The sequence below is a fragment of the Trichechus manatus genome, unplaced genomic scaffold (genome assembly GCF_000243295.1).
Source record: "Trichechus manatus latirostris isolate Lorelei unplaced genomic scaffold, TriManLat1.0 scaffold00005, whole genome shotgun sequence".
Taxonomy (NCBI): domain Eukaryota; kingdom Metazoa; phylum Chordata; class Mammalia; order Sirenia; family Trichechidae; genus Trichechus; species Trichechus manatus.
In genome coordinates, this window is record NW_004443941.1 from 23,593,764 (window position 1) to 23,619,025 (window position 25,262).

General features: G+C 41.6%; 1 protein-coding gene across 1 annotated transcript in view; it reads right to left on the reverse strand.

Annotated features, from left to right (window-relative positions):
- The window catches only part of TMEM178A (transmembrane protein 178A), a 75,298-nt gene extending 50,236 nt beyond the window's left edge, over positions 1-25,062 (reverse strand). The window contains exon 1 of the mRNA XM_004369534.1: positions 24,590-25,062. Coding sequence (XP_004369591.1) covers positions 24,590-24,989 — 400 coding nt within the window. The 5' untranslated portion in view covers positions 24,990-25,062. The remainder of the gene's footprint in view (positions 1-24,589) is intronic.
- Between the last annotated feature and the right edge of the window lie 200 nt (positions 25,063-25,262).

The window sequence follows — 25,262 nt, forward strand, 5'->3', positions numbered from 1 at the left end:
CTTTGATCTTCATCAGTAAGTGCTTCAAGTCCTCTTCACTTTCAGCAAGCAAGGTTGTGTCATCTGTATAATGCAGGTTGTTAATGAGTCTTCCTCCAATCCGGATGCCCCATCCTTCTTCATACAGTCCAGCTTCTAGGATTATTTGCTCAGCATACAGATTGAATAGCTAGTAAGCAAGGTATGCACCAGCTTACAGTAAGCAAGGCAAGCACAGGCTTAATTGTGTTTACTTACTAATCTGTAGTAAACAACTTCACATGGGTTTCCTGCACCTTTGACAATTAAGCCCATGCATACCTTGCTTACTGGGCAGTGACAAGTATTAGACACTCCTGGCTCCCTCTTGCCCAGGAAGCGCTCCCATTCACCTCCTGGGCAGGTGGTGAGCTGTGGTCCCCAGTTGAGCACCTGGCCTGACGGCAGGGCACACTGCTTTTCTTTCACATATGCCCAGAAAATGCAGCAAAGAAAGCCCCGTGCGAGACTTGCCTTTGTGACGCTTATTTTTCATTATCTCTTTTAAAACTTCAGAAAAGCTCAGAGAAACCCAGTGGCATTTTCAATACAGCTTCCATAGCCTGAAATAACATTCTTGGCATTGTTGGATGGATGAGGAGAGACTAAGGGGAGGGAAGACGGAGGAGGTAGGAGGTTTCCCAAAATTGCCAAGCTTGCAGATTAACCAAGTGCAAATTAGTCAGTGTCCAAATTTAGGCTGAAATGGACGATACTGTATTTTGCAAGCTAAGAAAGTGGCATAAACTTGTAAATACAAATAGAAATGAATATAAATACAAATAGAAAATGAATAACTAATTTACATTTCTTAATCTACTGCAAGTAGACTTGAGGATCAATAGAATAACAATTAACTAGGTATTCAGTATCCATGGGTCCTAATCCAACGTTTGCCACCACCAGCAGCCCTGTATCTGCTTTATCTGAAGGAGGTGGTAATGGGCTATCTTAGTTGAGAATGGCTGGCCCAGCAAAGGCTGTGAACAGGATGATTGTGTGGGATGTCCCACAGATGAGATCTGGCCGTGCCTGTCAATCATCTGTGCACTGTCAGGGACCCCTTTATGTTTCCACGCCCTCTCGTGGTTTCTTGGGCTCCGTCATTCTTGCCTGACTCACCCCCATTTTCTCCTCCAGGAAGAATGGTCACAAACTTTACATCATCCTATAAATAGGAAGGGCCATACATCCTGACGCTGTTCTTATTATCCAAGGGTCACTTCCTGCAACACAGAAAAATGTCCCAATGGCCTGAGGCAGTGACAATAAAGTCCCAAAATCAACACACTTCACTCACAAGAGTGTTCCCTAAACCCTCACCTAGGGACCATATGCCCTAACTTCAGATCTCATTCAAACCTGCTTCGTCTGTGGCTCCCTGTTCTTAGCCCATTAAAAGCAGCAAAGTGGAATATGAAAAGGGAGACAATGGATAGCAGAAGGAAGTGATAATCAGCGAAGAAAACAAGCATAAAAAAATTCAGAGCAAACACAGTGGTTGTTTTTAAAGGATAGTAGACTGCGTCATTTAGTTCTGAGGTAAATAGTTCTACCCACATCTGTATTCCCTAAGGGCACCTAAGTATTACCTCATAGCTCATAATGATTACCTTGAGTCATTAAGCAAAAGTTAAATTTAGTGCTCTCGGTTTCAGAAGGCAGGAATGTGCATAATGCATTGAATAAACATATACATCCAGTTAAGATAAAAACAAGTTTGACAAGCAGAAAGGTAGGTGTAGCTATTTTGAAAATTCATCCTTTACTTCCTGATGTCTCAATAAATTATAGATTATAACAATTTGAAAAACTCTTAGAAATCATAAAATCCAATCTTTCACTTTACAAATGAAAAACTGAGGACTAGAGAAGTTTAAATGACTTGCCCAAGGTCCCACAGGTAGCAGGAAGATCCAGGACCAGGCTCCTAGGGTTCCCCAATCTTCCCCCATGCTACCGCTATGGACACATTCTCTATACAAATGGTGATCACCAGCACTTCCAATGTTATTTTCCCTGACTGCATATGCCTAGCCAGGGAACATGTTTCCTTTTTCTCTTTCTAAAAAACTATTTTGAGTTATGTGGAAGGAAGCTGGAGTGTAAATTTAAGGTGCCTTTTCTTATGTTCCATGAGTGGCAGACACTTCGTCATATGGCTACTACAGAGTAATTTGTTTCCTAGTTTATAATCTCCCACAGACTTTGTAAAACTCTTTGCTAGTGTTACTCCTTATAAAAGGAAACAAAACAAATCCCAACAGGATGAAGCAATTTTCTAAGAAACATGTTTCCAAATCAAGAGACCAAAGTTAAGACCATTATGTGTTGGCTCTCCTCATCATCCTTCCATGGAAGTACCTCTCTCCCCTCTTCCCCATCACTGTGCAGTATGTCAACCTGTTTTGAATAGGTTCATTTTCCTCCTCTTAGATTTATTTTCTGAACAAGTCTTCCAAATGACCAAAATGCTTGTGAATGGTGCAAAAGTGAGGTGCCTAACCAGTTGTCATCCAGTCGACTCCAATTCACAGGATTTGCGGTGACCTCGTGTGTGTCAGAGCAGAACCGTGCTCCATGAGGTTTTCAATGGCTTATTTTTCAGAAGTAAATTTTCAGCCTTTTCTTCCGAGGTACCTCTGGGTAGACTCAAACCACCAATCTTCTGGTTACCAACTAAGTGCATTAACCATTTGCACCACCGAGGGACTCCTGGACCTTGCAGACTACATACATACTGTCTTCTGGCAGTCACACTCGGGCTCTTTCAGCAAGAACCAGGCCGACACTGGTGGGATGGTCTCGGGTGACTGGAATGTCTATCAATCTCTGCTTTGTGAAAGGATTTAAGTAAAGATAACTGGTTGTATTGAGCATCTGGGATGGAGCAGCAGGTCTGTGGCTATAATCAATGCCATGTATGATTAAAGAGGTTTGCCATGGATGTGTCCTTTCAGCTACATAAAGGAGGAAATTTGAGGTCAAGGAAAGTCATATCATGTTCAAATTTTTTGAATAGGGCATTCAGTGAAATTAGCTATTATGCTGATTACCATATGTGGCAAGACACCTAGAAATATCATTTGAGTGGGAAAAAAAAGAAATTGAAATAAATAATCAACATTCATAATAAGAATTACATTAAAGTGATCAAATATAACTTCCGGGTATTTAACACAGTGGATTATTAAACTCAGAAAGCATATCCCTAAAACTTTTGAATAAAATGAAGCATAATAGTAATTGTAGATGTTTCTTCTACTTCATGTGCATATGAGTATTAAAAACTCTCATGAAGCAAAGAAGGAATGAACCTAGAATTTTTTTCCTGTAGTAACTAAATATATATATATATATATATATATATATATATATGGTTTTTTTCTTTCATCAAAATCTTTTCAAAACTTCTTCAAGGAAATTTAAAATGAGTAAGACAAAATTTAAATTATACTATACAATTTCCTAATGGGTACTCCTTTTTTGCTCTCCATTATAAACTAACTCTAGTTTCTAAAACCAGATATAAGTTATTAAAAATTCCCTATGAAATCATCTAAGAAGAAAAAAATTATACAGTGGAGTCCTTCAGACCAAATGGCAAACACAGAACATAATTCCTGGAACAATATAGAAAGTCCTGATTTCTCCTTTGAAACCCTCAGGAAATGAAAAAGAAAATTAGTTATAAGAAAGCATGTTACATTCAAAAGAGCAATGGGAAGATGTGTGGCTGAACAACTTGAAAACAGGAAAAGGTCCTCAATTGTCCTAATGCTTAACTACTTGTAAAGAAAACTGACCTGTTTCTATTCTTACACTTTGCTGAGTTCATTAAGCTGCTCTTTCCTAAACATCCTATAATTACAGCCAGCTAAAGCTGCAAGAGACCCAGCAGGTTACCCTGATCCAACCTCTACACTTCAAATTAGAAAATCAAGATCCCGAGAGGCAAGGTGACTTACCCTAGGTCACACAGCTAGTTCATAGCAGAGTGAAGAAGATGCCCCAAGCCTCGTGACTCCTGTCACCTCAATAAACTGCAAAATAAACTTGCCAGGAGGGAGACCTCTTCAGAGTGCTAGCAAAGCCACTGGTCGCTTGAAGAGCCACCTCTGCCTGAAGATCCAGAAGTGCACTCTCGAACCCCACATGCTTCTCCGGGCCTTTTTCAGCGCATATGAGACTCCATAGTACAAGTCTGACATCGTGGCAGAATAGTGCAGTTAAGAGCCTGATGAACTGCGGTAACCAAGAGCCTTTCAGCAATTCATTCTCGCTGTTCTCCTTCCTGGTCAAGGGAGTATGTAATCGGACTTGCAACTTTTTTATTTTATTTTATTTTTTTGTGGTAAGTATATAGGTAACAGAACATTTGCCGTTTCTACAATCTTCACATGACATTAATTACAGTCATCATATTGCTCAACCATCACCATTAATGCTTCCCAAATTTTTCCATCACCCTTAACAGAAGCTCAGCATCCGCTAAGCATTGTGTCTTCCTTTCTGCCTCCTTCCCTCCTGCCCCTGGTAACTGCTAATAAACTCTGGTCTCTATCTACTTGCCTATTCTAGATATTTCATATAATTGGAATGGACTTTCAACATTTATTGAAAAAAGAATAAATAATAAGCCAAAACTGTACAAGTAAATAGATAGAAGGAACTTAGAAAAACAATACCTATGCTAGGCCCTGGGAGAGAACAAAGACAAAGAAATAGTTCCCTGAAGATAGGGACATACTATGAAGATAGGCAGAAAGACAAGAAGCAAACCTAAATAATAAATATAACCCTTCAGTTAAGGATTAAGGACATTTTATGGAAAAATTCCTCCATAAAGAAGCACCATTTGTTAATGTTACGCTGATGATTTTTTGAATACTTTGAAAATAAAAGCATGCCATGATTTTTTTTTACATCTACTACCATTACTTTTTTTTTTTTTTTTTTTTTTACTTTACAGACAGAGATTTATTTTCTGACAGTTTAGGAGGCTAAAGTTTAGAATTCAGGGCACAAGCATTAGGGCCAGTTCTAAGCGCCAGTTTTCTCTGTGTTAGCTCTGGGGGAAGATCCTTGTCTCTTTTCAGCTTCTATTTCTAGCTTCCTTGGCGATCATGTAATGTGTATTTTCCCCTCTGTGCTTACTTAATCTGCTCTTCTATGTCTCAAAAGAGATTGATTTAAGACATACCATACACTAATACTGCTTTATTAGGTTGTCAAAAATTTCATTTTACTTGGATCCACAATCAATGCCCACGGAAAGCAGCAGTCTAGAACTAAAACAATGTATTGCACTGGGCAAATCTGCTGCAAACAATCTCTTAAAAGTGTCAAAAAGCAAAGCTGTCACTTTGAGGACTAAGGTGCACCTGATCCAAGCCATGGTATTTTCTTTTATTCTTATGTGTATATATAACTTTATTTATTTTGTTGTTGTCGTTCAGAATATACACAGCAAAACATGCAGCAATTCAACAGTTGCTGCATGTACTATTTAGTGAATTGAGTACATTCTCATCCTCTTTTTTTGAATTGTTCCTCCCTCATTAACATAAATTCACTGCCCCCTAAGGTTCCTATCTAATCTTTCGAGTTGCTGTTATCAAGTTGATCCCATATACATAGTTCTTAAAAAAGCATGGTGTTCAAGGCAGACATTTTTTACTAGTTAAGCTAAACTCTTGTTTGGTTTTAAGCAGACTTCAGGGGATATTTTTGGTTTAATGCTTAAACATTATCTCAGGACAATAGTTTCAGTGGTTCATCCAACCTTCATGGTTCCAGAAAGTCTGGAGTCCATGAGAATTTGAAATTCTGTTCTGCATTTCCCCCTTATTGATCAGGATTCTTCTATGGGATCTTTGATCAAAATGTTCAGTGATGGTAGCCAGGCACCATTAAGTTCTTTTGGTCTCATGGTAAAGGAGGCAGTGGTTCATGAAGGCAATTAGCCACACATTCCACATCCTCCTCCTATTTCTGGCTCTCCTTCTTCCTCTGTTGTTCCAGGAGAACAGAGACCAATTGTTGTGCCTTGGATGGCTGCTTGTAAGTTTTTAAGACCCCAGGCACTACGCATTGAACTAGGAGGTAGAACAGAAGCACTAAACATGTTATTAGGACAAATAACGGGGATGTCCCATGAAACCATGACCCTAAACCTCCAAACCAAGAAACCAAATCCCATGAGGTTTTCGGTTATACATAAGCAGCCTCAGAAGCTACTCTATTTTTTTTGTTGTTGTTGTTATTATTGTAAATATATCACACAACTTTTGCAAATTCAACTTCTACTGGTGTACAACTTATTGACAGCAATTGTAATAATCTGCTGTGTAACCCTACCCTTAATCAATGCGACACTTCCATTACTACTTTTTTTAATGGCAAGTATTTTGTCTTCTTTGAATTAAGTTATTAGTGTCCCAGTCTTTGAAACTGTGAATAATTCTCCCCTCTTGTCCTTGAATTGAATGAAAAATACTGGAGTGGGTGAGAAGAATAGGGATTAGATATGACTGTGATTTGAATCAATCTAATTCAATTTTTTTCACCAGCCATTCTATGGAAAGATCACCACATGCCAGAAACTGAGCTAGGTGGCATCTGTTCCTGGCCTTACAGAGTCCATGGTAGAGAGCAAAATAGACAAGACAACGAACCATAATACAATGTAAGAGTACCATCATGGAAGTATATATAGAGCACGTTGGCTTTCCAGATAATAAAGTGATTAATTCTGCAGAGAATGAGGGTAGAGTCAAGAGAAGCTCGAGAGGAAATAACAATGGCACTAAACTTGCACGGAAGAGTAGATGCTGCCCAGATGGACAAGAGGGAATGGTATTTCTGTCAGAGGAAACAGGATCCGCAATAACACAGAGATGAAATGCTATGTGTATTGAGAGAACAGCAAATGGTCTGATACAGCCTGGTCCTAGATTTCATGGACTAGTGGCTGGCTACGTAACCAGAAAAGTAATTGGGACCAAATGATGAAGGCTTTTTTATGGCCTGCTAAAGTTTCAACTTGCAGCTGTGCGCAATGGAAAACCATCCGATTTTTTTTTTTTAACCATTTTAACCACTTTAAAGTGTGAAATTCAGAAGCATTTAATGCATTCACAATGTTGTGTACCCATCACCACTATCTGTTTCCAGAACATTTTCAGCACTCCAAAAGGAAATCTGGTACCCATTAAGCAGAAACTCCCTTCCGCCCATCTCTGTTTTCTGTCTCTCTGGATTAGTCTATTCTGGATATTTCATATAAATGGAATCATACATTCCGTTGCTCTTGTGATTGGCTTCTTTCACTTAGTGTAACATTTCCAAGGTTCATCCATGTTGTTGCAAGTATCAGCATCTCATTCCTTTTTAAGGTGGAATAATATTCCATTGTATGGATATACTACATTTTGTTTATTCATTCATCAGTTTCTGGACATTTGGGTTGTTTCCACCTTTTGGCTATTGTGAATAGTGCTGCTATTACACTTGTGTACAAGTTTCTGTTTCAACACCTGTTTTCGATTCTTTTGGGTACCCACCTAGGAGTAGAATTGCTGGGTTATACGGTACTTCTACGTTTAACTTACTGAGGAACGCATCAGAGATTTTTCATCAAAGGAAAGACATTAGATTTATTCTGGAAAGATAAGTGTACCTAACAGGTATTTAAGGAAACAACGTCCTACAGAAATGGTTCCCCAAAGATTTACCAAGTAGTTGTGCATTTGCTCCTTCTTGCCCTCTTTCCTGGCTTTCCTCCCTCCCTTCCTTTCTTTCCTGCCTGCTTGCCAGCTTTCTGTTTTTTTTTTGCACCTACAAGTTGGCATGCAATCTGGTGGGCCAAATATATGCCCACCCACATACCTTGTGGCTCTACACCATCTTCTGAGGCTTCTGTGCTAAAATTCTGCTAGCTCAGCCCAACTGCAGCAGTTCAGATTGTTTTCTTGCTTTGTAATTCCTGCTCTGAGCAGCTATCAAGCTTTATTAAATAGGCCTCTCGGTTTCAAATGAGAGGTACAAGAAGACCAAAGCAGTTCTGTTAGGAAATGTGAGGTTCACTGGAGTGGTTTGACTCAGACATTCCTGCCGAGATGACTGGAGTTCATCTTAACACAGCCTTCCTCCATTCCACTCCTCCAAACCAGGGCTTTGAACCAGTTCTTCCCGATTCAGTCATGGCCGAGGAAGCGACACCAGAACAAATGTGAATTTTTAGAAGTTGGGTGAACCAGAATGTTAACTGGAACCAGACAAATGAGAGGTCGAAGCCCTGCTAGAAACTTAATTTCCCTCTTAGAAAACAAGGGCAGCATACACATTGCATAGCAACCAAATCTCTTGCCCATTGGATTTTGCGCAGTCGGGAGCAGCTCTGCCCCCCTCAAAGATGGTGGCTGATCACACCACTTTGAATGTGTATTGCTCTAAACAGGGCTGCCAATAATCCAATCTCATGCATCAGGCTCCTGAAAAGGCTCGTTACGCCTCTTCCGAGTTTCCTATTACAGGGCTTCGACACGTAATTTTTCCCATTCTGGATCACCCAAATTGTAAAAAAAAACTGTTCAGTTTCACTTCATCGGCCATGGCTGAACTGGTTCGAACAGGTTCGAAGCTCTGCTCCCAACACACAGCCACACACTTCGAACAACGGCTTCCTTAGGTGGCCTTTCAGTTTATAATTTAAAAAGCCAAAGATTATTTACAGAAATTCAAGAATGATCTAATCCCATTACAGACAGGAGTAATACGGCTCTTCTTCAAATTAGAATCGCTTAGTTCCTCTAACTTTTGAACTTGTGCCTCTATAAACACAACAGGACACAAGTAAAGAATGACTTGCTGATTTGTTTTCTCAAAGTTGTTACAGTTAGATACGCTGGAAACAGTAATGATGGCCGCTCACAGTTACCAGTCAAAACCCAAACCCAAACCTGTTGTTGTCAAGTTGATTCTGACTCATAGCGACCCCATGTGTTACAAAGCAGAACTGTTCCATACGATTTTCTTGACTATAATCTTTACAAAAGCAGATTGCTAGGTCTTCATTCCACAGCGCAACTGGATGGGTTCAAACTGCCGACCTTACAGTTTGTAGTCGAGCACGAACTGCCTGCACCACTGAGGGACCGTTACCACTCAACGGATGTAAATGAAATGTGTGGCTGTTGCCGTTTTCCTGCGAGAAATTAAAATAAGTCGTATTGTGGCCTGAATAGATTTTATTAACTGAACTGGCTAGGGGAAGGGGAGGTAGATGATGTTCAGAATAACCTCAGGAAGCTCTTCTCCGAAGTGCACTGAACCAGGCGGGGGGGGGGGGGGGCGTGGTGTGCGGTGGCAAAGGCTCTGCAGCTGGGAAGTGCTGAAGCACTGACTTCACCAATTCAATGTGTATTAAATTTATAGCAATTGCACTATCTGATCTGAGAGTATACTGATATCCCTTAAAATGAATACTTTAGAACATTTTAAATTCCATTTTTTAAAGTGCAATTATAAATAAGCCTCCCTGGAATCAACTGTGCAGCTTGCTGGATCACTGGAGATTAAAGAGTTGCAAACAGCACTTCAAGAAGAAAAACGCAGGGCTTTGCAGGGCTTTGAGGGCGCTTCCACGTGCCCATCCAGGCAGGCTGCGTGAGAAAGTAGTTAGCCTGGAGGAGCTGGCAGGAAATCTGGGTCCTCTCTCAGTCCTGTCCTACCTATGGAACGACTGTAAGAATGGTGTATATTCATTCCATGCCATTTGAACTTCCCAGCTGTGGCGGGCACTGTGGTTGCCTACACAACAGTTACTCTTCCTTGGCTAAAATAAGCCTGGTTCTGTTGAGGTGTCAGGCAGCCAAATGCTTCCTGGGGAGAACAGGTTGTACCCAGCCCCAGGAGATAAAGCTTGATTGGTCTACGTGCATCATGGCAATTCTATCCCACTTGTCCGGGATTGGTTTAGGAATGGTCATGTGACATAATTTTGACCAATGAGGCCTGTAGGGAAGTCTGCTGGGTGACTTCTGGGAAATTACAATTATTGGAAAAAAGGGACATACAAAGAAAGGGGTGTGGCCTCCCCTGCTTCCTAGCCTTTGGACTGTGGCTGAGTGAGGAAGTGAGTCACCAACTGCTCTGACCAGGAAGAGACAAGCCTGTAGGCAAAATCACCCATGTTGGGGCTACTAAGGCTGAGCAGTATTGAACCTCTTTAATTCACCACCTCCAGACTTCATGTTCTGTGAGATAATATACATTCCTTGTGGGTTAAACTATTTTTGTTTGGGTTTTCTTTTATTTGGCATTAGAGAAAACCTTAAGTGATAAAACCTGTCTATGTAAAAGGATAAATGTTTATCAAGAACTTTATTAATTGCACTTTTAAAAAATTAGACCTACAACCCAAATTATAATGTTTCATACCTCATCAGAAATACTAACGTACCTGACCTTTGCAGAAATAAAAACATCCACAGAAAACTACATATATGGGAGAACACTTGCTCAGGAAAAAATAGTAAGTCTGCCATTTTAACCTGCTGGAACAAGAACTATATGGCAATTTAGAAATAAAAGTATGCTCTAAAAAACACCCATGCCACAAATTTCCAAAACGAAAATCTGGGTCCTATTAGCAAGAAGCACTCAACCTCCCCCATGGCATAATCAAAACACTACTGCGGAATCATCTGTATGTGTGGTTAAGAGAACAGGGAACTGCTCTGTTTAATGACTCGATGGCTCCCAGACATATTGATTTCAATAACTGTATCACACTTGGAGGGCATACACAACTGTGTCCTTTATGATTTCTCCTGTCATTCTTTTAACTTTCCCAAATCAGGTATGTTGACACACGTTCAGAAGACTAAAGGTGATGCATTACTTTTTTTTAATATCTTATTGTGATTTTGGAGGAAATTTACATAGCAAATTAACTTCTCATTTTACTGTTTCTATACATATTATTTGGCGACATTAGTTACACAGTGTGCCAGCATTCTCATTATTTCCATTCTGGTTGTTCTCTTTCCATTAATCTAGCTTCCTTGTCTGCCCCTTACCTTCTCATCTTTGGTCTAGGGTAAATGTTGACCATTAGGTCTCATTTAGATGATTGTTTAGAGAAGCACAGTACTCATGGGTGATATTATTTATTTTATAAGCCACTCTGTCTTTTGGCTGATATGTGACCACTGGGAATGATGAGAGTTCCAAGTTTAAAGGGTATCCCAGGGCGACAGTCTCAGGGATTCCTGTAGTCTCTACTAGTCCATTAAGTCTGGCCGTTTTTAGGAATTTGAGTCTTGCTCTACATTTTTCTCCCGTTCTATCTGTGGCCATCTATTGTGTCCCTGGTTGGAGCGGTCAGTAGTGGTAGCTGGGCACCATCTAGTTCTTCTGGTCTCAAGGTAGGTGAGGCTGTGGTTCATGTAGACTATTAGTCCTGTAGACAAGTTTCTTCTCTGAGTCTTTGGTTTCCTTCTTTCTCTTTTGCTACAGATGCATAAAGACCAATAGTTGTATCTTAGATGGCTGCTTGCAAGCTTTTAAGACCCCAGACGCTACTCGCCAAACTAGGATGCAGAACATTATCTTTAAGAAATATGTTACGCCAATTGACCGAGTTGCCCAGAGAGTATGGACCTAAGTCCTCAAATGCAGTAACCCAATCCTGCAAGGTGTTTGGTTACATCTAGGAAGTATCCATAACTGTGCCCCTCATGTGCTTTATTTTATATATGAATATATATGCAGCACACACAAACATGTATATACATTTGCCTATAGAAACACCTATACATACACACCCATATTTATATGTGCTTACCTATACATATATAAGCATACATATCTACCTATGTAACCACATACATATTTTTAGTTGTTATTACTATTGTTGCAAAATTGTATATGTTGTGGTTCTTACCAAAATCATTCCCTATTCTTGCGTAATTGCTGTGCTAACTTCACCCTTATTCAGTATTGCCTTACTCATCACCAAAACTAACAAGGGTCTCCTATCTAGAAAGTGAGTCCCCCTCCCTCTCTCTCCCATCTCTGATAAACACCAAAGAATGTTGCTTTCTGTATGTCTTTTTATAATAGTGAGATCATACAGTGTTTGTCCTTTTGAGATTGGCTTATTTCACTCAGCATAATGTCCACCAGATTCATCCACATTACAGTATATTTTGAGAACTCATCATTATTCTTTATGGCTGCATAGTATTCCATTGTGTGTATGTGCCACAGTTTGTTTATCCATTCATCTGTTGATGGGCAGTTAGGTTGTTTCCATCTTTTTGCTATTGTGAATAATGCTGCAGTGAGCATAGGTGTGCATATGTCTGTTCGTGTCAGTAGTTTTAGTTCTTTGTAGCCCTGGTGGTGCAGTGGTTAAGAGCCCGGCTGCTAACCAAAAAGTCAGCAGTTCGAATCCATCAGCCACTGCTTGAAAACCCTGTGGGGCAGTTCTACTGTGTCCTATAAGGTAGCTATGAGTTGGAATCGACTTGACGGCAACGAGTTTGGTTTTTTTGGTTTAGGGTGTATACCTAGGAGTGGGATTGTTGTATCATAGGGTAGTTCTACTTTGAGCTTTTTGAGGAAGTGCCATACCATTTTCCATAGTGGTTGAACCAATTTACAATCCCACCAGAAGTGGAGCAGGGTTCCAATCTTCCCACGACCTCACCAGCATTTGTTGTTTTCTGTTTTTTTGATCAGTGCTATTTTTGCAGGGGTGAGATGGTATCTCATTGTAGTTGTGGTTTGCATCTCTTTGATAGCTAATGATTGTAAGTATCTTTTCATGTGTTTGTTGGCCGCTTGAGTGTCCTCTTTGGTAAAGTGTTTGTTCATGTCCTTTGCCCATTTTTAATTGTTTTTTTGTTGTTGTTGTTGAGTTATTGAAGTTTTCTATATATTTTAGAGATTAGACCCTTATCAGATATATCATTCCCCCAAATTTTTTCCCAATCTGTAGGTTCTCTTTTTACTCTTTTGAGAAAGTTTTTGATGAGTGTGAGTATTTAATTTTTAGGGGGTCCCAGTTATCCAACTTGTCTTCTTATGCTCATGCATTTGTAGTTGTGTTTGGTACTCTATTACTGAAAATAATTAGGTCCCATGGTTTTGTCCCTACATTATCTTCCAGGAACTTTATAGTGTTGGCTTTAACATTTAGGTCTGTGATCCATTTTGTGTTAATTGTTGTGTATGTTTTTAGGTATGGATCCTATCTCATTTTTCTGCAAATAAATATCCGGTTTTGCCAGCACCATTTGTTAAAGAGACTGCCTCTTCCCCACTGAATGTACTTTGAGCCCTTGTTGAAAATCAGCTGCCTGTAGATGGATGGATTTACTTCTGGGTTCTCGACTCTATTCCGTTGGCCGATGCTCTGACATTGAACCAGTACCAGGCTGTTTTGATTACTGTGGCTGTATCGTATGTTTTCAGATTGGGGAGTGTGAAGCCTCCTACTTTGTTCTTCGACTTCAATATTGCTTTGGCTATTCGAGGTCTATTTCCTTTCCATATAAAGTCAGGTAATGTATTATTTACTACAGATCCCAATTTTCCAAATCAATGATGGTGCTCAGGATAACTTTAGGAGACTTAAGCACCAATACCCATAATCTAGATCTGCTTACCATACAACCTCCACCACTAAAATATACACAATCTGGATAAAACTCAATGCTTACTGTGCGACACCCACCCCCACTGCCAATACGACTGCCATATCTAAGCCTTTTCTATACAAAATTGAAGGGCCTTGTCTCATCTAAATGATACAGTTTTATAAATTAAAACTGAGTCAAGATTATGCTGATAATAGCATCACCCTTGCACACAGGCATTCTGATGATATGCTTTCAGAGAGAAACGGAGGAAGCTACAGCTGGTATACCAGGAATTGCACATAATTGACAGGAGTTTATAGTACAAGTGAGAATCACCTATTGCGGGCATCCTAGGGTAAAAACTGGGTGAGAATCACTGCTCAAATGTCCTTTCAACTCTACGAATCTTTGATTCTACATGTGCTTACCTGTTTTCCTCTTATCAATTTGAGTTTCTTTCAGAAAGACAAGAGAACCCTTGAGAAAAAAAGAGAAAGAAATACAACATGACTTTAATGCTTCTTCAGCGGACACTTCTGGCTGGGTTTTATCTTTTACTGCTGAGTAGTAAACGGTTTCCTTGTGTTTTCGGTTTTGTTCATTCCAAACACCTGAACAAAACAACAGCATTCTTCGGGAACATACATGTTAGCAGTCACTATCGCTTTGGTCTTTAGTTCAGCCGATTTCTCTGTTTTTTCAATATTTGTTAGTTTTAGCTTCCTTCAACCAATACTCTCATTATCTGACAACCAAGCAAAGTTTTCCTATAATCTGTTAGAGGCCAAGAAGGATTAAATCACTTGAAATCAATAATTCTTAAGTATCAGTGGCATAAAACAAATACTGAACTCCAACTGGCGTAGGCTCAATTACTCTATGACTGGCCATTAGACATTATATTTTTGGGTTTTCCTTCCCATGCAATTTATCTTCTGCTAGGTCTGACAGTCACTCTGAGGGTCTGTTTCATAATTTTTCAACTATATGACAGATCAATTCTGTTGTCTTTCAGGATAATTTCACTGAGTACCGCCTAAAAGGATGCACACACTTAAAAATTCCATGACAATTGTAAACATTACTGCAAGCAGTTTTCAAAATTGTGAGAACTGAAAAAAATGACATTCAAACTCAAATTAACCAACAGCCCCAGCACACCGAGTCAGACCCACACCTTCGCTGCTTTGGATGTATTTAGGGAAAGCACACCCGCACAGGGACTTAGCACCCAATGTTTTTCACTAAGCAAACACTTATTTTCAAAAACATTTCTTTGCCAACACTCAATAACATTTGCTGACCGATTGCTGATTGAAGCGAATGCTCACATCCCCCACACCAAAGGAAAATTCCTTTACAATGTAGACAAAAGAGATCCAAGCCAAATATAGCCTCCCACCCTCGCTAGTTCTGCTACTGCAGACCTTAAGTATGTAAGCCAGCGCTCATTTGCATGACAGATGGAAGTATCAATGTCGATTGCAGCAGAGTGACCTGCTGTAAAGGGACAATTACGCCTTCTGGAATTATGTATACATCCGGAGTTCCCCACTTCTACTCCTGAAATCTCTTCCCTTTCTACCTACCTGTATGGTATCAAGTAACTTGAAGCAATCAGAAGGGAACATATTACATCCTTTAGGTCCTTAGGGGAAGAAACGAGTTGATTGACTGTACCTCTAAACAAAATATTTAGAAGTCCAAACACTGTGGGGACACCCAGCAAGTTACAGAAAATAATTCAGGGTATCCTCAGTAATTCAAGATAACGGAAACGAAAATATGGTTTGTATTGTTCCCCTTTTTTCACTTGCTAATGCATTCCCTGATGGGTGCCCCCATGACATTATCATTTGGTCTGCAATCAGCTTATCTGGCTGAGTTACAAGAAAGATGGAGTGCTGTACGTAGTTTCCCGTTTCTCTGCAGCAAACACAGGCTGTCGGCCGCTGCCGACTCACACTCCACGAAGTTCGGTTACATCTTTTTAGTTAAAACTTGCAATAAAACAGATTAATCACTGCAATCACTTTCAACCACAGGGAGACACTATGGGAAAGTAGGGGGGCAAGGCGAGGGGGATAAACTGTCGTAAATTTTACCAGGTGTGGAAGATAAAATCCAGTTTCTATTTGCAAACGCCTTTATTTTGATTAAAAAAAAAAAACAAAAAAACTTTACAACCAGCTGCACCGAGCTTTAGACAACATCAGTCGTATGGTGGTTTTAAAAAACAGTCACTGTAGAAAAGCCAAATGTTTTAACCTAAAGCAAGCCTACATAGTTAAAATGATCTCTGAACTATCCCGAGAATAATGAGCTCAGGTTTTACTCCAATGGAGACACATTTGCTCTTTGCACCAAGTGCCAGGCCTGCAGTTTGATTGTTTCCGACTTTTTTCTTCAGTCACACCAGTTGCTTTTATAGGAGAGGCAGGGAAGTGAAGAATATGGCCAAATCTGGTGATTTTTATCCTCTTCACCAGGAAATAATCAAAGAAAATGGACCCTGGCTGTTCACACAATGGAGCATCAAAGAAGAACAGGGGATATCCCTGAAAGATAGGTGGACACAAGAAAGGGGTTCAGGGAATGAGGAGCCCTCCAGTCCGGGGTCACAGCATGCTTGGCAGAGGTCAGAGATGGATAACTTGGGGCGCACTGCACTGCAAGTGTGCACGGATATCAAAGAGAGTCAGGAAAACCCTGGACCCACCTGTTATGGATTGAATTGTGTCCCCTCAAAATATGTATTGGAATGCTAACCCTTTTATCTGTGGATGTAATCCTATTTAGAAATAGAGGTTTCTTTGTTATTATTAATGAGGCCAGTATCAGCATAGGGTATGTCCTAAACCTAATCACTTCTGAATGAGATAAAAAGAGCAGATTAGACAGAGACAAGCACACATAGGGGAAGAGAGAGGCAGGAACGCCGGGGCTAAGAAAGTTGAGGCAAAGATCTTCCTTCCCCCAGAGCCAACAGAGAAGGAGCCTTCCCCTAGAGCCAGGGCCCTGAACTTAGACTTCGAGCCTCCTAAACAGTGAGAAAATAACTTTCTGTTCTTTAGAGTCACCCACTTGTGGTATTTGTGTTACGGCAGCATTAGGAAACTAAACGCCTTCTATGTCCCCACTCCTCGGGTTCATGGCCTCACACTTGGCATGGGTACTGGGAGTCTCCCTGTCTTCCTCAATGGAGTGTAAGGTCCAGCTGCTCCCCCAACAAAAGCTGATCTTCTATGGCAATCAAGAATACTTGTAATTATGAACAGTCTGCCTGATGGCATTTGAGGGCTCTTTTTTGAGCTCTGGAGAAGAAAAATCAGTAGCTAAAGAAAAATCACAGCGACTCGGGTATAATTGGATGTGAACTTTCTCTGACATAGCAAAAACTCTTCTTTTTTCCCCCTCAAGGCCATTGCTAAATGTTATCCATGAGACGTGGTGAATGGGAAATGCCAATGATTCTGGCCATTTTGATTACAAATGACTTCTAGCACCGTCCACTTTTGTATTTATAAAATACTTTTAAAAGACCATTCCTGTGTGCAGATGGTAAAAATGGAAGCAAATATCTCTTTTTGCCAGCAGAGTGGCAAGCGAGAATTATAATTCTTGTTCAAGATAACCTTCATGAGTGTTAGCAATACAATGTGGTGAAACATAGAGTATCATACTTGCGTATGATCAGCTCAAGACTCTGTGGGACAAGACAAAACCACAAATCTAGTCATTAAGTGTTATACAGTATGAGCTGGCAGTTGCTCAATCAAACAGGGTCCATTTAATACTGTGCCTAATGTCATACATGGTACAGAAATAAAATGCATCTTCTCTCCCCTGCACAGGATGAATGTGTATGATATAACAGTGCACTGGGAGACCCAGAATAAATTTCAACCATGATAGGAAAAGTCACTCCCCCTCTGCCCAGACGCGAAACTGGGCTCTAAAATAAGCAGTGAGAGACGCAGAATCTAAAGAGGGGTGTGTACATGCCAGGGGTACACAAGCAATCTTTGGCATGCAGGATGAAAATAGTTGAAATTCTATGTATTTCTGCTTACTACCACATCCCTTCATAATTTGCTTTTGCCCATGTTTTATGATGTATATAATAGCACAGTAGTCCATGCCCATAATTTAAAAATGAATAAATATAAATTATACAGGATGACGCTAAAAAAAGTTTGGAGACCACCAACGAAAGGAAGTCTTAGTCACATCCCCCCCCAAAATCAGTCGCCGTTGAGTCGGCTCATGACTACCTCATGTGTGTCAGAGTAGAACTGTGCTCCCTGGGGTTTTCAATGGCTGATTTTTTGGAAGTAGATTGCCAGGCCTTTCTTCTGAGGTGCTCTGGGTGGACTCAAACCTCTAACCTTTTGGTTAGCACCCAGGCATATTAACCATTTGCACCACCCAGGAAATCCAGTCACATCCCCAGCATTCTCAAAACCAAGGAATCCCTTTGCCAACAGCATCTTCTGGCCCAAGAGAAGGTCTGAGAACAATATGTAAACTATTGGGTACAGAAGGAGAAATAGTGGTACCCTCTCAGCTTCCCTAGATATATCTGCTTTTGGGAGACAATCATTCTAACACAAATGATACTTTGGTCTACAAATGAGCTGAAGAAAATCATCAATCTATTTCTGTGTCAGGTAGAACTTGGTGGGTTCTGTACAGACTATTAATTTCATGGAGAACAAGCAACAGGGAAAGCAGATAAATCATTAACAGAGTGAAGAGCAGACCCAGTGAATTCCTACCAATTCTCCCACTTTCTTTCACCTGCAGAGAACAAAATGACAAAGTATTTATGTCCCACTGTCTTTGATATCTGTTTATCTCATTAGGGGAAAAATGCTTCTGAAACCACAAGGACATGTTTTATTTCAAGTTTCAAGAATTCAATTCCAAATGATTTACACAAGTTAAAAGATTTCACATACAGAATTACAATCTTCACATTTCTGAAACTCTTATCATTTTTGATTTCATAAAAATAAAAACACTTCAACCCCAAGAGTATGGCCCCCAGACACCCTTTTAGCTCAGTGGTGAAGTCATCTCCGAGGTTCACCGTTCAGCCTGCAAGTGGACAGCCCCATAAAACCAAATGGGACTAATGAGGCACAGCAGTCCAGGGACAAGGGCCAGAAGGCAGAAGGGAGCTGGTGATAGGGAACCCAAGGTTGAGTAAGGATATTGTTGATGTGTTGTGAGGTTGTTAACCATTGTCATAGGGCAACATGTGTACTAACTGTTAAATGAGAAACTATTTTGTTCTGTAAGCCTTCATCTAAAGTGAGAATAGCAGCACAATTGGAAGAGCGTAGTCGATGTCACTGAACTGTGCATGTAGAAATTTTTGAAATGGTGTATCTTTGGCTATGTATATTTTCACCAAAAAAAAAAAAGGTCGAGAAGGGAGAGGGTTGACATGTTGTGGGGTTGTTAACCAATGTCCTAAGACAATATGTGTACTACTGTTTCATGAGAAGCTATTTGTTCTGTAAGCCTTCACCTGAAGTACAATAAAAAAAATAAAAAATAAAAACACTTCAACATTGATTTGCCTTTTGCTTATTGCAGGTAATATATAATACTAGAATTTGATTTACATAAACAAGGTACATAGATTTGAACTTCAATGTTTATTGTCTTTACTGGAAAATTTTAATTAAGAAATAAAAAATTTAAGCTAAGGCAAGTAGAAGAGCATTTGGAACTTTCAGTATAATTTCAATGACTCAAATTCTTTTTCAAAATTAATTTCTCCAAAGTTCTTCATAATGTATTCACAAGTCTCATCAATGTTTATTTATTAAAGTCAGTGTTTTCAGTAACTGAAAGAAGCATTATATAATGTTTCTAACTGAGTCTCCTTCCATCTGTCCTCCTATCTTCCTGTTTATCCATTAGTTTAAACATAAGAATTGGACTTGGAACAAAATTGCCGGGAATCCCCCAAGGGTACAGCACTCCATAACTTTGCCCAGTATTTTCTGTCATTTACCTACCAATGCTAGCAGCCCTCCCAAAGTGCACTGGGGCTGTACTCCAGAAATCTTTCCATAACCTACTAAGAGTAGTTGCTATATAATCCACTAGAAAATATCAACGTCACTGCTTGATGCGAACTCTGTGAGAGCCGGGATTTTATCCATTTTGTTCATCATGGTATCTTCCATGCCCAGAACAGTGCCTGGCACTCAGTGTATTTTTGTTGAATGAATAAATGAGTGGATGGATAAATGAATGAATGAAAAACCGGCCTTTGTGTTACCTCCTATCATTTCCTGTACCCCTTATGTAATCAAATGCCAAAAGGTTTCCCCACCATGCCTACCTCCCTTATTGGCTTTCTAGGGTTTTTACATCTAAATACTTCTTTCAAACCACTGGTATCCTCAGTCACAAGAAGGGCCTGAGACCCTGAGCTTTAAGTCCATGCTGCTAAAGTTCCTACCCAAGGCTTACTTAACTATTCCCAGCCCTCCTATTGCTGGATGAAGAAGGACGACTTCGTATGCATATTTATCAGATCCGTGTTCTCACTTTGACCGGAAAAGCTTCCTTAACATCCAAGTTACCCAGTGCTGCAAGAAGGGTATACGTTAAAAAATATGAGTTGACTCAGTCAGCTGAACAAATCATATTCAAAAGAACCGTTAGATGTGTAGCCAAATCTTCTTAGTATAACCTTGAATGCAATAGGCCTTCAATGGGTATTTATTGAACTGAATAGTAAACTATGGAAATATACTGTGAACCTACTACGTTTAAAGCATTTGATAAGTTCTCATGTTATCTCTGCTGGCAGGATAGTGAAATGTGGTCAGTATAGCGCTCTTAAAAGGACTTGCTGCTAGTCAACCAACTGTATTCAAACTGTGCTGGTGAATCGTTCTTTATTGGCCTGGAAGGAGGTCTCTGGGAGAGCAGCACAGGGTTCTAGTCTTGACTCTCAATGCGTTTATTAGTTACTTTACCTCCATTCCTCCATGGTCTAGGGGGTCCAGCCTAGACCTTCCAGGGTCCCTCTAGGCTACAAGTGAACTAGAATCATAACAAAGGGTGAGAGTCAGAATTTGATGCTTCTCCCAAATAGGTATCCCATTGAGATCAATGTTTTTCTGGCTCACATGATTTCTCTGAAGTCGATGAATACTATAGAGGAATATATATATATATACACACAGATATATGTATATGTACATCTGTATGTATGTATGTGTTTATCACTCACATATGGCATGTATTTTATACATATCATTTCCAAACCAATTGCCCATTGTACGCTTGTTTCTATCACTTCTACAACTCTCAGAAATACTTGTCCAGCCCCCAATAATAGGAAATGCAAACAATTCCAATTGTAAGAAAGTTTTCCATATTATCAATTCTACATTTTACTCCAAGCAACTTTCACTTACCTCCTGGCTTTGCCTTTTAGATCCACGTGAAAAAAAGGTTGAACTCTTCTCCTCTTGATAGCCCACTAAATATCCCACGCTACCATGGATTGAACTGTGTCCCCCAAAAATATGTGTCCACTTGGTCAGGTCATGATTCCCAGTATTGTGTGGTTGTCCTCCGTTTTGTGATTGTAATTTTACATTAAAGAGGATTAGGGTGGGATTGTAACACCCTTACTAAGGTCACTTCCCTGATCCAATGTAAAGGGAGTTTCCCTGGAGTGTGGCCTGCACCACCTTTTATCTTACAAGAGATAAAAGGAAACAGAAACAAGCAGAGGGTTGGGGACCTCATACCACCAAGAAAGTAGTGCTGGGAGCAGAGTGTGTCCTTTGGACCCGGGGTTCCTGTGTAGAGAAGCTCCTAGTCCAGGGAAAGACTGATGACAAGGACCTTCCTCCAGCGCTGACAGAGAAAGCCTTCCACTGGAGCTGACGCCCTGAATTTGAACTTCTAGCCTACTAGACTGTGAGAAAATAAATTTCTCTTTGTTAAAGCCATCCACCTGTGGTACTTCTGTTATAGCAGCACTAGATAATGAAGACACAGGCTATTCCTGTGCCTCTTTCCACCCGACCCCACCTAAGTCTACTTTTCTTCACTTCCTTTACGTTGGCAACATTTTCCTTTCTCAAATGATTCACAAAATCATAGATTTTTAATGCTGTTAGGGATCAACCCATTGATTTCCCAGGTGATAAAACTGAGACCCAGAAGAGTTATGTAACCAGCCCAAGATAGGTTAATAATAATGTTGAAAAGACTGGATGCATTTCTGGCCATCATTCAAACAAGTTATGATCTTATAATGTACCGGTATAGGCATTGGTGGTTCAGTGGTAGAATTCTTGCCTTCCATTCAGGAGACCAGGGTTCAATTCCCAGTCGATGCACCTCATGTGCAGCCACCACCTGTCTGTCAGTGCAGGCTTGCGTGTTGCTACAAGGCTGATTTCAGCAAGGCTTCCAGACTAAGATGGACGAGGAGGAAAGGCCTGGTGATCTACTTTAGAAAATCAGTCAAGGAAAAAACTGTGTGGGTCACAATGGTCCAATCCACAACTGATCATGTGGGTGGCACAGAACCTAGCAGCATTTCGTTCCATGATGCATAGGGTTGCCATAAGTCAGGGACCAGCTTGACAGCAGCTGACAACTCAATGTATCAGTGTCTGTCCTTTCCTGTAGACTCTCATTTCTTAATAGTGTCAGCTCATTAACTTCCCAAGAATCTAGATTTTACGTTGTTATTATTACAACGATAGATTTTAGAGCTAGAAAAAGAATAGTCAGGCCTTCCTGATACTACAGAAAAGAAAACTGAAGGCCAAGGAGGCCTGCACACTTGTTGAAGGGCACCTGTAATTCAGCAGCAAAGCCAGCAATGGAGCCCACATCTCCTGGTTACAGCCTACAACTCTCCAGTTTTCTACACAAAGGATTAGCTAAACACCATTAATATTATCAATCTGAGATTGCTTTAATCTAAAAAACCATCTGAAATATGCATTCATGACTAGAAAAATCTCGTTCTTTTAACTAGTATATGAGTTCTGTGTTCTGGAAGTACTGTGCTGGACAATCAGAAAGATTGGGAGTTTGAGCAATGGGAGGGAGGTTGGATTCAATGACCTCTGAAGTCCCTTGCACTTCTGAGATGGTTTGATTCTGGACTGCCCAGGAGTCACACACCTCAGCCAGCCATGGCATTTCCAGAGGTGGGGTATGCGGTTGTATCCTGTGGGGGTTTCTCTCCTGCTATTGGGTTAGATGTTGCCCTGCTCATTTCAGATATTACTCTATAACCAATTTACATGCAATCAAACACTCTAGGCATAGAAAGAGTGCAAGGAAATGCAGCTCTGTCATTCTCAAAGACAGACTACACTGCTTAGCTTTCAAAATTGCCTTGCCTAAATGAGCATTCCGTAACTGAGCCTCCAAATTCTGCTTTTACGGTTTGTTCATGTACTATGCTACTATCGGAATTAATTATGCAGCATCTTCATGAGGAGAAATCAGCCCTGGAAGAGAGTTAGAGGAGGAAAGAAAAGGGTGCACTTCCCAAAGAAAGATTACTGTATCTGAACCCCCCAAAAAGCACTGGAGTCCTTCCATGAACAGACAGATTTCAGATGGCAGTGCCCGACTGAGCTAGCCATGGGAAGGAGGAAGTTGACATGTTTGAGATACAAAGAATACGCCAACTAACAAGACTCTGAAGGCCAACACATTATTAACCTCTCCTTCCTGTGTAATTTCATTCCAAGTGTAATTCATCACAAATCTGTCCATTTGCTTTTCAGCTCCCGAACACTACTAAATATTAAAATGCACTGATTTTGGACTTTTTCTTCCTTGCAATAATGAATCCAAGGGAAAGGAGCTTTATATATACATATATATATATATTAAGGGTTGAGTTCTGGAAGTTAGAAGGAAACCTCACGAATAGGACTGTCACATTGGACATTTTTACATGAATGGGATTACCAAAAAAAAAATGTTCTAACTATCTGATTACATAAATGGGAGCTAGGTGTTGCATAAATTTCAGAGAGCAAGTGTGATGCTCCACAACTCTGTGCCAAATAACAAGCAAAACAAGACAACGACAGAAATAACCACACACGGTTTCACAACCCTAAGAGAGAATGGTTATGCAGACTCCATGTGCAAACCTGGGACGCTCTACTTTAAAGGACTTGGGCAGATTCTCTCCTCAGCTCCCCCTGCTTCGCCTAGACACTGCTGTTGGTGCACGGGGAGCAATCCGAAAGGTTGAAAAAAGCGGTGTCCTGTCTGCATTGAGCTGCCTCCATCCATGATTTAAGAGCACCAGAGGTCTTAATCCACACAAACCCTGCACCCTGGGCGTTCGAAGGAAGGTTCCTCTAGCCTCCTTAGCTCCCCGTTAGCAGTACCCGTTCCCCTCTTCTGAGGTTTGCACCACTTTCCTTCCAAGGGGTATTTCTCCAAGGAAAGCACAACACGAGGAAAGGAGCCCGACTGGGAAAAATTGAGTCTTTTTGACTGTTAGCCTCACGGGAAGCAACGTCAAGAAAACACACACACGCGCGTTCCAAGTCCGGCAGGTGTACAAAGACAGAGAAGGACAAGAGGAGAGGAAAAGAGGGAGACAAACGCAGGAAAAGAGGGGACAGAAACGACGGGCTAAAGAATAGACTTAAGAGAAGGAAGACAGGAGAGTCATCGAAAGAAAGAAGTGAAAGAGCGAAGAAGGGAGACACGGGAAGAAGAAAGGAAGAGGGATAAGGGAGGCAGCAGGCAAGCATGAAAGAATGTGCGGGGAGCGCAGCACGGGGCCGCGGCGGGGAGGTGGCCGCGGGGACCGGCGCGCGCCTGGGGAGTCGCAGGCTGCGCTCCACGCGCGGGCGCCAGGGGCGCAGGACGCACCCGTCGCTCACCTTTCAGGATGAGGGTGTCGATGTCCCGGTCGATGCCCAGGAAGTAGCACTTCCTCCAGAGGCCCGAATAGGTAGCAAAGAGCGGCCGCCCGCATTCGGCGTCCAGCCCGCCGAGCCCCAGCAGCGAGCGCCAGGACTCGGGGTCCGCGCGCCCGGGGCCGCCCGGGAGCAGCCGGCGCCCCAGAGTGGGCGAGTCACGCAGAGGCAGGTGCGACAGCGGCATCAGGCGGTTCTTCTGGTCCGGGGGATCGGCGCCGGCGCGGCTGCGCTCGCAGCTCTCCTTGTGGCGCCGGGGGTCGGTCTCGTACCAGTGGTCGGTGAAGATAGCCGTGACGAGCAGCCCCAGGGAGCAGAGGCTGAGGCCGAGGCTGAGCGCCGTGATGAGCGCCCTCGGCTCCATGGCTTCCCGCCCCGCCGCAGCCGCCGGTGGGCTCGCGCGCCGCCGCCAGACACAATGCACTTGGCCTCGGCTCTCCTCCGCGCTCCCGCCCTCTTCCCCCCAGCCGCCCCCACCTCCCTCCCACGGCCTCCCCGCCCTCCGCGCGGCGCCCGGCTCGCAGTCTCTCCGCCGGCCTTCTCTCTCTTCCCACCTCCCGCCCGGCCGCCCCCTCGCCGGCCCCTAGTCACCTCTCCGCCCCCGCGCGGTGCTCACTTTCTCGCCCTTCTCGTGGTC